Genomic DNA, 13,040 nt, shown 5'->3' on the forward strand with positions numbered 1-13,040 from the left:
GACGTCACTGTGTGTGAAAGAATAGATAGAAGAGTTACGACAACGGAAGTCCAAAAAGGTTATCGTCACGTGGTTCATGTAGACGAGGATCGTTCCCCGGAAGTTCATGGCGTGCAATGTGAATGCATTGATAACAGGAGATAGAACTACGATTTTTGGTAATTATTAGTGAATAAAGGTTTTGATTTGCAATATTTATACAACAAATCGATTTGTGTATGTATTTCCATCAATATGTTTTAAAAAATAAAATAGAATTTGCTAATATTAAGTGATAATATTAGGATTAGTGTGAACAACTAGTTTACATGTTTAAAGAGCCTGTTGCTGTTTATTTATAGCTTTGAATTTTTTTAAACCAATATTATCTTCTTAAACTTGTATGGTAGTCAGGAGCATCACTTTCTAATGTGTATTGATACATTTAGAGGGAGGGGATCTAAAGTAATGCTTTAAAATTCAGATTAGATTAATTTCTACCATTTTCTTAAATTCATGGTAGTTTCAGTAATCCCATGGTAATTAAGAACACACATTATCTAAATGACTAATGTCATCTTTATGGCTTTCAGAAAGGACAGGAGACCGACAGGTGACTATCAAAGGACTAGCAGCAGCAGCAGCAGCAGCAGCAGCAGCAGCAGCATGATGATGATGATGATGTTAAATGTGTTGTTTTAGGAACATCCATTGCAAATACATGGGATTCAATAAACATTGAATAGCATATCATGCAGTTTGTCTGTGCCTTTTCCTCCGTGTTGTCCTGGTTTGCTGTGCTGCCTGGGGATGCTCAAATTGCTCCGAGAAAGGAGTACGAATGTACGGCTTCCCCACTGACACAGAGCGGAGGAAAAAATGGCTGGCTCAAGTCAGCAGGAGCAATTTCACGACCAACAGCAATAAAATATGTGATAACAAACACTGCATTTGCACTTTTTCACAAAACGAAAACCACACCATTGGGAAAGCTTAATGTTTTGTTTAATACAAAAAAACAGGGAAAGGCTTGAAAAACACAGAGTTGAGCCTCAGGGTGCAGGGTGAGGGTCTCAGTGCAGGTATTCAGGCTCCATTGAATCCCCCTATGGTTCTTGTGCTGAAAGAGGGAGTAACAGACAGGAGAAAGGGTTATACACACCTATATAGCACACCTATTGGATGGGAAATTGCCTTGGGGAGATAAGGTGTTTACTTATATAAAACAGTAGTATTAAACTTACCTTGTGTTTTCACTCTCACTTAAGTCCCTCTCCCTTTGCCATCAATCCAGAATCAGCTGAGCTGCAACATTATACAGACAGGTAATAATCAACAGAATCACAAGGACACAATATGGCTCTGCTAAAAACACTCACTCTTACACGCACCAAAGTTATATTTATCTAATATTTAACTCCCTCCACCCCCGCATACAATACCATTTAGAAGCCCCTCTTCTCTAATTCAACAACGTTGGACGAAATGACATTAAGAGAACGGAATGTACAATTAAAAGGCTGTTCAACGTGTGTTGCTAACTTGCTTCGGTATCCTAGCTTAATCTGTTATCTGTAAACGTTCCCTAAATCTACTAATTTAGGGATAATCCACTGACATCCTTTAATACACATGTTAATTTGAATCAGATGTACTGATAATATCCGCAATATAAATCTTTAAACTTCTTCTTACCTTTAAAAGTCCGTCACGAACGGTCTATTATGCTGCAACTCTACAGCTCTGCTAGCCTTGCCGTTAACTTCCGGGGAACGATTGAGAGGCTCCATGATCCGCCATTGCTGTAAAAAAGTGGTCCATTGGAGTGAACGGAGATGACGTAACTCTCAGTCTATATGGTGCTGGGATTACCCAATAGCGATAGCCTTAGAGGGCTGCGCCTATACTCATAGAAGCTAGGTTACAGTACGTAACCCCAGGCCTATGTAGGCCTACCGGCCCATTCCCCAGAGACACACATCAAGGAAACAGGTTTAATCCTCTTCTTAGTTCGCTGTGCCGTTGTCAGGCTGTGGTGGTCTGAGGCCAGGGCAGGCTGTTGTTCATAGCCTATACATGTGGCGCTTCTGAGTGGTTGTGTCCGTGTGTGCATGTGTGAGCGCATCAGCGTGCGCTTATGTTTGGGGCGATATACAATATTTGCACCGGGGCCAATCACAACCTTGTTACGCCACTGAAACCAGCTATACTTCTGGACTTTTACTTTATTTAGTGGGAAGATAATTAAGTTGGAGTTGTTCATATTATACTTACAGGTTGTGAAAGTGGCCAGACGTCTAATTTCAGTCCAAGGTGACCGCCAGGTTTGTCAAAGTTAGTTTTTCTCCAGACTGAAACTCAGCCTTACCATCGAGAGCCAAAGCATCTTGTCTGCTAAGAAGTCTGGTGAGGTGGTGATGAGTCAGGAAAGCGTGGACACACACACACACACACACACACACACACACACACACACACACACACACACACACACACACACACACACACACACACACACACACACACACACACACACACACACACACACACACACACACACACACACACACACACAGTGACGTTTGTTCTTAGGAAAAGTGTTAATGCTGGACTGAGTTGGGGCTCACAGTGTTGGAAACTGAGCTTACAAGGTATTACTGCAAACTGCTGAGTCACAGACACACGCACACACACTCAGCCCTTTAATTAAGGCCTGAAGTCACCTCCACACACAGAACATTCCTTTAATCAGGTGCAGACTCTGAGCTTCTCATCTGTGTCCTTCTTTACAAAAAAGAATAGTCCTGGTTATACAGGGAAAATGAGGAGAACAGGATCGCTGCAACCTAAGCGGAGCCAGATTACATCTTGGCATCGCTTCCTTTACTTCTATGGACGTTTGTAAATCTCAGAACACCATGAACATAGTAGCTGGTTTACCTGACCTGAACCCGGTTTCACAGATTCATTCCTCTGCACACACACATACATAAATGTCTAATATGAGATCTCTCTCCATATCAAAAAGTATGCCATGGGTTCCTGCAATTTTGCCATTTGACCCTCATAAAAGAATAAAAGAAGCTTTGCACACCTTTACCTTGTCATAGGTTACATAGTGATATATGCTGTGAGTCTTTCAAGCAAAGATTGGTACTGTTTAATTAGAATATCAAGCAGACTTGATATTACAGTGACACTGCTGTAATCCACACCTCAATAACTAGCTGTAATGAGGGCACTCATCCATTCATAAACTACAAGAGTGCCTGGAAGGGATCCCTTATTTATAATTGTATTGATATTGGATCTTGTGTTAGGTTGTAAAGATAAATGTCAGTTTTAGCAGTTAATTTTTTAAATGTCACAAGAAAATGTTCTGTTCAATGGGCATTTCTTTTAAAAAGGGCAAATGGGCATATTTACAAAGCTGTTACTGTTCAGATGGAACATGTGATTTCTGCTGGGCAGGAGTCTTTAATGCCAGAACCAGGAGCCATAAAGAAAGACACGTCTTTTATCTCCAGTCTGCAAAGCTCTACGGTGAGCTAATTATTGATGGATAATTGTATTTATTACACACTCACACTTAAAAGTCTCAATAAATTCCTTCAGGCTTTCATTTTAACCTATGTAGCTCGAAGGTTACCTTGATTTTCATTAATTTTACCAATAAATAGGCTATGGCAGGGAAATGTAAGAATGACAATGGTATACTGTCTATTTGAACATATAACTTGGTTTTGAGTATGTATGCCTTACATATTTATGTAATGTATACACAACAAATAAGTAATATTTCGCACTTTTTATACAAAGGCTATTTTAAATATAATAAGTTTCAGGATTTCCAACTGATCTATAAATAAAATGATGTGACCTAGCCCCATTGTGAAGAAAAACAGAGGGGCTCAGATGTTTTTTTATGTGAACGCAGTGTGTTAATTCAGTGTCAAGATGACTCCGGCCACCATAAAGGTCCATTGTAAAACAAAGTCTAATAAACTAATAATAATAAAGACATCTGTAAGGTCACCAGGACCTTACGATACAAATATATGGCGACATGTAGAAAACGTTACCTCTATAACCGAGATAGGTGAGTTCTTGCTAAGGTAGAGTCCTTGTTGAGGACAGACAATAAGCTTGCCAGTTCCTACTCCTCCCCTCCTTCCTATATCAGGCTTTATAATTGAGAGAACTCAGGACTCCAGTGGCTCCCAATGTGAGCCGTAATGAGCTCCTGAGGTTTCACGCCGTTAAAGCGGATTGTCTTCATTAAAGCGAGAAGGAAAGTGTGCAGACACTGACAGGATGCAAAAAATCCAGCTGGTGATGCTGTCACTCATACAAACTGGACCATTGACTTCTTTGCAATAACTTCGACAACTCCGATAGAGGTTTCACTGGATTTCTTCTCTCAAAAAAACAAAACATCTTGGTCTTCTGAGATCCGCCTCCTCCCGGATGGTGCGTCTCCACTGCTCCGCCATGTATAGGCTGCAGCCGGCGTGGCTGTGGATGCTGCTCGGCCTCCTGCCTCTGGAGGTCCAGACCCGCGCTTTGACTCCGCAGACCCTGGACCAGAGACAGAGGTAGGCTACTACTCCTCACTGCCCACTTACACACTGAAGTGTGAATGCTGTTTTAGTTGAAGGTTAATGTTGCTTGCTTTGGCAAAGTGTAATTCATTTTTACATTGAGTCAAAGTGGGATGTGTTTACAGTGAAACAGAAATGAAACTGACACACGTTTATCCTCAGTCAGTGTTATTCCATGTAATGAATGGGTCACATTTCAGAAAGCATATAATTACTATTGCTTTATTTAACTTTATGCATATTTTGATTCTAAACTTGTGACAAACAAATGTGAGATTTATGATTTGCTGTTTTTTTTGGTGTGTTTTTGTAAATTGAATATTGTTTGTTTTTGGTCTTTTTGTCAAACAAAAAAAGAGACATGATATATGGGAGTTTACTATTGGCATTTGGAAACTTTTAAGAACAAAATCAATCGACTAATCTAGTACAAATAAGGAGCAGTTTAATCAATTATACAAATAATCTCCTGTGATGAAGGGCTGCAGCTGGTGAACATTAACTTTGTTTCTCTTGCCTTCTGGCAGGCATTAATGTGAGAGAAAGGTCCAAAAGCCAAATGAGACGATTCCTCTCATCAGCAGGAGGGCAGAAAGAGGTGAGGGAGATTTAGTGGAAAGCGTTCATATCTGCATACAACTCATACAGTTGTCATACAACTCAAACAAAAGTAGAGAGTACTTTTTATTTTTTGCAACACCTAAGAAAAAGCTGTATGAATATTTGAGTGGTAGGTATTGACAAAACATCGCTGGCCAAAGAGAAAGAGTAGAGAGGATCTCAGTGTGATACAACACTGATGGATGTAACATAATACTGCTGTTGCACTTCACAAAATGCCATGAGAAAACAAAAATGAAAGGACGGAGAAAAAAAAGTGAAAGGATCCTGTTTTAATTTAGAAAAGATAGAGAGAAAAGGAGAAGGAGAAAATAATGAGTAGACCCAGGAACACTAACGTTGAGTGAAACATCAGGGGATCTGATGGGACAAAACGTTTTCTATGCGCAAAGTAGTTTTTAAGAGTTACGACAGGAAAGTGAGTGTGTGTGTGTGTGTGTGTGTGTGTGTGTGTGTGTGTGTGTGTGTGTGTGTGTGTGTGTGTGTGTGTGTGTGTGTGTGTGTGTGTGTGTGTGTGTGTGTGTGTGTGTGTGTGTGTGTGTGTGTGTGCAGTTCCCCTCTGAAGAACCCCATGCTGTGCTCCAACTTGGGAGGAATGTTGGAGAAGCTCCTTTTGCCCTCAAACTCCCCACAGGTTCACAACTTGGACCACCATACTAAACACACACACACACACACACACACACACACACACACACACACACACACACACACACACACACACACACACACACACACACACACACAGCAATCCACTGAAATACTTATGGATCAAATCTCTGCATTTGTGTTTCATAACATGTTTTAAGTGGAGAAGTGAGATTCACTGCTTGGCCAAGATGCATGTGAGTAATGTATACCTTTTTTTAAGAGTTTTGAGAAAGTGCATTTCGTATTGCTAGATACAAAGTATAAAACAACTGTAAAACTCATCTGTCACCATTTTGAGTGTAGGAGAGAGATAAAGATAGTGGAAAGGTGAGCATTCACATGTGGGAGATGCATGTTCTAGACAAGTGTACTGAGCATGTCTCAAAAGTAAATCTTGTTTGTTCACAGGCAGGCACATGTCCCTTGCACGTGTGCCCCCACCAACCAACAGTGTACCCTGTGTGTGTGTGTGTGTGTGTGTGTGTGTGTGTGTGTGTGTGTGTGTGTGTGTGTGTGTGTGTGTGTGTGTGTGTGTGTGTGTGTGTGTGTGTGTGTGTGTGTGTGTGTGTGGTAAGAGTCTAAGGTGTACAGGCAGAAGTCTGATCAGAATACCAGTCAGGATTAGTTACGGAATAAAGATCAAGTTATTCTGGCCTACTTTTCACACCGAACAAACATAACGATTATATCGCTTCATCCCTCCCTTTTCCCCTTTATTCTTTGTTTGTCTCACATGAACAGCCAACACTTCTGGGGAAGTGTGTGTGTGTACAGACATAGAACCAAAATCCCCTTTAAACAAATGCCTTTGTCTAACTGCGTTTTGGAAAGTTTTACCTAATTACTACCTTGAGCACTTAAAAACTCCTGTTTAATACCTGATTATTTGTTATTATAATGTATTTTGAAGTGCTTCTAGCATAGCATTTTAAAAATGTCACGACTAGCATATATTTATGCAGAAATAGCTTGTGACTAAATGTTGGATTGCATGTAACTACGTTATTGTAAGTTGTGGGGCGTGTGTGGCGTAGTGGGTTGTCCGTAGGTGTTCGGATCAGGGTTCAACAGGTTCAAACCCCACTGCAGTCAGCATGTCGTTGTGTCCCTGCCTCCCTGGGCAAGACACTTCACCCCAAATTGCTCCTGTGGGATTGTCCACAGTATTGAGTATGTAAGTCGCTTTGGATAAAAGCCTCTAACAAGTAACAAGTAATGTTTACATAAGAGATGCCATACGTATGTGATTTGGTTTGCCCTGGATACCAGTGTCTTGAATCAACCACTTAATTCTGTCAGCAGGGAAAAAGGACATGAGTGAACAGATTACGGTGTTATTTTTCTCAGCTTGTTTAACAACCCTACACCGGGTGAAAGCTTTGGAGCTCCAAGTGCTCTTTGTCCCCTGCTACTTTACCCGATCTATACTGAGAGTTGCGTAATTTATGACCAGTTACCTGGCCCAACAGAGCGGCTCTTTCTAGCAACTGAACTCTTACATTTCCAAGAAAAAACAAGGCATGAAGGAAAAAGGTATTGAGCGTTATGGGAAAGGAAGAAAGACTAGACAGCAGGGAGGTAGAAAGAAAATACTTCAAACAGTCAGGAGGAGGGGTGGAGCCTCTCACCACCATCCACTGTGCTCTGTGTTTCTTTCATGCTCTCACCCTCCCCTGTTGTAAGATGTGTCTGCTGTTACTGATTACTGTTGTTGATTAACTGTAAATAAAACAATTTTAGTGGCAAATTTAGACTGCTTAAAATGTCAATTATTGACTAAAAGACGCAAAAGAATCAGCTCATCAATCTTTAACTATATTTGAAGATGAGTAAGCAGTACTTAGTTGTCTCAAGTGTTAATAGAAAACTAAGTTAGGAAATACACTTGTTTACTGTTTACTGTAGCCAAAGTCCAGTGCCCTTACCTTCAAACACTATCACTCTTTTATCGGTGTGTTTCTGGTTACCTGGCAAATGCAAGTCCAATATTGACTCTCTTGTTTTTGTTATTCACCAACTCCTGACATCTGTCATTTTGCTGGAATTACCCTATATGTGATCAGATGTTCACGTAAATGTTTTTTTCCAGCTATTTTGAAGTGTTTCAAATATACCATATAGGAGACATAAATAAAATGATCACAAATGGGCAATAAGACCACCAAAGGCTGGAAAAGTGAGCTGTAGAAGTACACTTGTAACGTTTCATCAACCTTACTCAATCCTCTCGTTAGTTTTGTTCCTCAAAAAAAAATAACCACAGGTTATGTACAGTGGACATTGTTGCAGTACAAGCCTGACTTCCTGTGAGGCATTTCAGTTGACTGCTGTGTGTGCGTGTGCGCGCGTGTGTGTGTGTGTGTGTGTGTGTGAAGTACTTTTCTTGCATTGCATCTAAACATTCTCTCTCTCTTTCTCTGTATATCAGGTTGAGTTTATCGAGAACCTCTAAATACCAAAAGTCTTCCGGCTCCGCAATCATGCCGACTACGTCTGATATTTCTGCTGCCGTTGACAACCACATCACCGAGGGAGACAGGCATTTCATCTGGAGGGCCCTGCTGCACAAAGACCCCCCGCCGAAGTGGTCCGACCCGTTGCTTGACCAAAGAGACAGTGTGCCATGGGAAGCGCCGGCCTGGCAGCGAGGGTCACGGGGTCGTCGCCACGCCAACAATGGTGGCTCGAGAGGCCACGGCCATCTGATGAGGGTGGGGTGCGTCCTGGGCACCTGTCAGGTTCAGAACCTCAGCCACCGTCTCTACCAGCTGATTGGACAGAGCGGGAGGGAAGACTCCTCCCCCATTAACCCTCGCAGTCCTCACAGCTACGGCTAACACCACTCCTCCAATGTACTCACGACTCTCAAGAGTATCCCCACAGTTTACAGTTTTCAGATTCAATTTATGGATGTAGGTTAAAATAGGGTCAACGGTACAGTGACATGTATTTGATGTATGAGAGAACAGGTCAGATTATCGATAAAAACGCACCAGTCCCAATATGTGCAATAGGAGCATTGGTCATATAAAGATAAGATATAAACATGTTTCGATAATCCAGTAAGAGTTCTGGCACGTTAGTTTGATTCAGGAGATACATTATCTCTTTTGTCTAACATGACGACCTCTTGTGTCATGGAGGTGTGAGCAAGTGTGATTGGGAGATTTTCACAGCATCAGTCAATATCGCAAATTAAGGCCCCGTCCACACGGAGACGAAACAGGTGTTATCCACTATAGTTCTTTATCGTATGGACGGTTCATCCACACCAGGCCATAACGGAACCGCAGAAACGGAGCCCTCAAACGATAACACATCCCAAAGTGGGAAGGTCTGGTAATGTAACGCTTGCGGCACTGTGTGTACGCCCTAAACGATCATAGCCCCGCCTCTCCTGCTCACCCCCGCGCCGTTGCTGATGCGTTTCGCCAACAACAACAACAACAATGGCGGATCACAGGGTTGCGTTCGTGCTCCAGACGCTACTGACCATTCTACAGATGTTAGTGCAACATCTACAGCTCCTGTACTACAACCATCAGCAACAAGTGGACATGGAGAACTACATGAACTACATGTTGCTAAAATGTAGTTCTCCGTGGTGGATTAAATCCACCGCGGAGAATAACCAGAAGGGCAACCAGGCAACCATGCCCGGGGGTCTTATTCACTGCTTTTGGTGTATTTTGTGGCGGAAGTACAGCGCCACTTACAGGCCCGGCATATGTACTACAGCGTCTCCACCGGGTCGAGCGGTCTTGTGTGAACGGACACGTTTCTTGTGCCGATTCCGTGTGGACGGAAGACTTTTTTGATATCGACCTCGGTTCGTTTTCGTCTCCGTGTGGACGGGGCCTAAATGTAGTGAAACTAGTCCTAGGAGTTTTAGTATTGATGTCAGACCATTGATTTGGACACTTTATATGTTAACAAGGAAAACTGTGAATGACAGAAGCCTCTTTCAAACTGGCCAACATGACTAATGGCTACTATCGTCATCATTGGTGATCCTGCTGATCTGAAGCTACTTGAGCTCAGAGCTAATCCACCCTGCCTCTCAAAAGCACCTTCATCTGCTTCTGCTAGTAAAGTAGATGTACTGTAGTGCGAACATAAACCCAGAATAACCTCCAATCAAACACTGTTAACCCTTCACCCAAAACCCCACAGAGCAGACAATTAGCCAAAAATAACCACTAACCCTAATCCATTATCGTCGGGCGCTTCTTAGAAGATAGATTGTCTCTTAGCGTGTAAAAGCATTATCTGTATGGTGCATCATTATGATTTTTGCCACTTATTTGCCAAGTATTTTGCCAAGTATTTTCTTCAGCCTTACATTTTTCAATCATATGTTAGGCCTTGTAATGTTGTGCCTTCAAACTATCCACATTAATTATCACTGTGAATCTAAGTGTTATTTAAACCTTATAGTCTTTTCTTTGTTCGTAAATTAAAGGTAGGGTATGAAAGTTTGAGAAACCGGCTCGAGATCGCTAGAATTTGAAAATACACGACCGGAGAAAATCTGCCACTTCCTTATAGAGCCCCTCCTCTAACACACACAAACGCGCACATGACCAATGAGGGAACGAGATAAGTTTGCGCACAGATGGAAAGCTGACAGGCAGGTAGGCCATCCAGTTATTTTAGCCGGGCCGGCTAAAATGATTGGTCGTACTTTTTACAGTACTACGGCTTCCACAGATGACATTTTGTTATGGATTTTTTGTCAAAGCACTTAAGATATTCATTGCTATCGGAAGATGTTAAGAGCATTCCATGGAATATAACAAAAAGTGTATCTCGAGCCGGTTTCTCAAACTTACATACCCTACCTTTAAGCATAATAGTGTCAGTAGTTAAATGCTAATAGGAATGCATGAAAGGACTTTTTTCTCCTTTACATTCAGTATGACTTTTTCAAAATGTGTTATTTAAGCTTAACTTAATGAGATAATTTTTGCTGTAAATATTCCACTAACTTCATGTTCATGTGAGCAGCCTGATAAGGTACAAGTGTCTTTTTCTGTACCTTATGTTTGACTTTCATCTAATACTTTGTTTTTATATTAGCAGCAATGTTGAATTAAACTCCAGTCAAACTTTCACGTGTCGTATCTGTCAACAGAAGTGTGAGGTGCGAGTGTACATTTTAATGTCATAATGTTCTTTACAACAATTTAGTGATAATGATTATCAATCTAGGCTACTACTGCACACACACACACACACACACACACACACACACACACACACACACACACACACACACACACACACACACACACACACACACACACACACACACACACACACACACACACACACACACACACACACACACACACACACACACACACACACACACACACACACACACTGAGTCCAATAGAGATGGCCCTGAAAAATGCGCGCGGACGAAATGACTCACGAAAGGTTTGGGGGACCTGCAGGTCTTAGATGCTGTCTGGTGCATTCTCTAGAATTATAAAATGAACCACCACAATATTATATTGTACAATTTCAATTGTATTCTTAATTTCACTTCTTCTTGTTTGTGTTTGCTGATTCAACGACTCAATGGTCTGTCAGAGGGCCACTGACTGGGGTTGAAGATGGAAAATGTTGAAGGGACACTCCCTTTCTGGAGATCTTGGAATCTTTTCTCCAGGTGCTTGATGAGCACATCTGCAAACACATACAAAATGTCAAATTATAATCCCTGTCTCTGGACCACCATAACAAATCATTTATATCATAACAAATGTGAAATTATATTCCTGTCTCTGGACCACCATACAAAAATGATCTATTAAAACATGTTATGCCCATATTTACTTATGAAGAAAATATTTACTTTTGAAGAAAAAATATTGAATATTTACTTTGAAGAAAATATTATTGGGCACATACCTATGACTTTGATTCTCTTTTTTCGGGGGGGGGGCTGCAGCTCAGTCTTTCTCTTCTTTCCAGGTTGTTCACCTTGCTTTGGTGGACTAAGAAACATTGTAATACACTCTGACTTTAAATTATTTGATCATTATGTATTCAGCATCAGAATCCGTAACAAACTGAAATTCCCGCGAAAATGTGGTTGCATTCGATTCATTGTCCGGGTAGTATTCAGTTGCGCCACTTATGTGACAGACAAGAAGAGTATGTGACAGACAAGAATAGTCAACTCTAATGTCTAACACTTAATGTGGAGAAAGAGATATCCTGTATGGGTTGATTGTGCGTTGATCTGTTGGTAATGCCTCAGGGTTCCGGTGGGCATGTAAACAAATGCATAATGCTGCACTATACTTTGTGGCCTCACCCAGTTGCATAGCGACACTTATTGTTTAGGTGTCTTTTAATAAGCAGGTAGTCATATCATTAGCTAGAACTAGCTGGATCTGATCGATATGGACATAAACGCGAGTGAAGTCTAATCTGACGGGAGAGAGAGATCACCTGCTGCTGCTGCTGCTGCTGCTGCTGACGAGTCGACACGCAGCTCTGCATGATCACATGCAGCGGTGAGCGGACAACACGCACACTTCAGGTTAGAATATCACACGTAGCTATTTTAATTACTTCTCAAACTACCTAAACTAGTTATAGATGTGTTTAGTTTTACTGTCGGGTCACTCATTACTGGATCCGCGAGCTGCATGATACTGGCATAATAGATTGCCCGATCGGGCAACCAGCAGGTGAGGCTTCATTGCCCGAGCTAAATGCTAGATGGCCATCGGATGAGCCCTGCGCACACACACACACACACACACACACACACACACACACACACACACACACACACACACACACACACACACACACACACACACACACACACACACACACACACACACACACACACACACACACACACACACACACACACACACACACACACACACACACACACACACGCACACGCACACTCACTTTCCTGTCGTAACTCTTAAAAACCACATACATACATACATACATACATACATACATACATACATACATACATACATACATTATACATACATAACCAGAGCTGAGGATCCTAAAACTGCTGTTCCTTGAACGGCCACTTGAGGCTGGCTTCAAAATGGGAACAATCCCCATAGACCCCCAGGTTAAAATGCCCATATCTGCAGCAGAAATACAATGTTACATATTAAGGGCCTAGTAAAAAAAAAC

At 41.6% G+C, this 13,040-nt stretch overlaps 1 protein-coding gene across 1 annotated transcript; it reads left to right on the forward strand.

The window, feature by feature from the left end:
- The first annotated feature begins 4,205 nt into the window (after positions 1–4,205).
- On the forward strand, positions 4,206–10,966 carry adm2b (adrenomedullin 2b). The gene is made up of 2 exons (XM_034085879.2): positions 4,206–4,574; positions 8,281–10,966. The coding sequence occupies exons 1-2, from the start codon at positions 4,447–4,449 to the stop codon at positions 8,687–8,689; spliced, it is 537 nt and encodes a 178-aa protein (XP_033941770.1). The 5' UTR covers positions 4,206–4,446; the 3' UTR covers positions 8,690–10,966.
- The last annotated feature ends 2,074 nt before the right edge of the window (positions 10,967–13,040 follow it).

This window comes from Pseudochaenichthys georgianus, chromosome 6 (genome assembly GCF_902827115.2).
Source record: "Pseudochaenichthys georgianus chromosome 6, fPseGeo1.2, whole genome shotgun sequence".
Classification (NCBI taxonomy): domain Eukaryota; kingdom Metazoa; phylum Chordata; class Actinopteri; order Perciformes; family Channichthyidae; genus Pseudochaenichthys; species Pseudochaenichthys georgianus.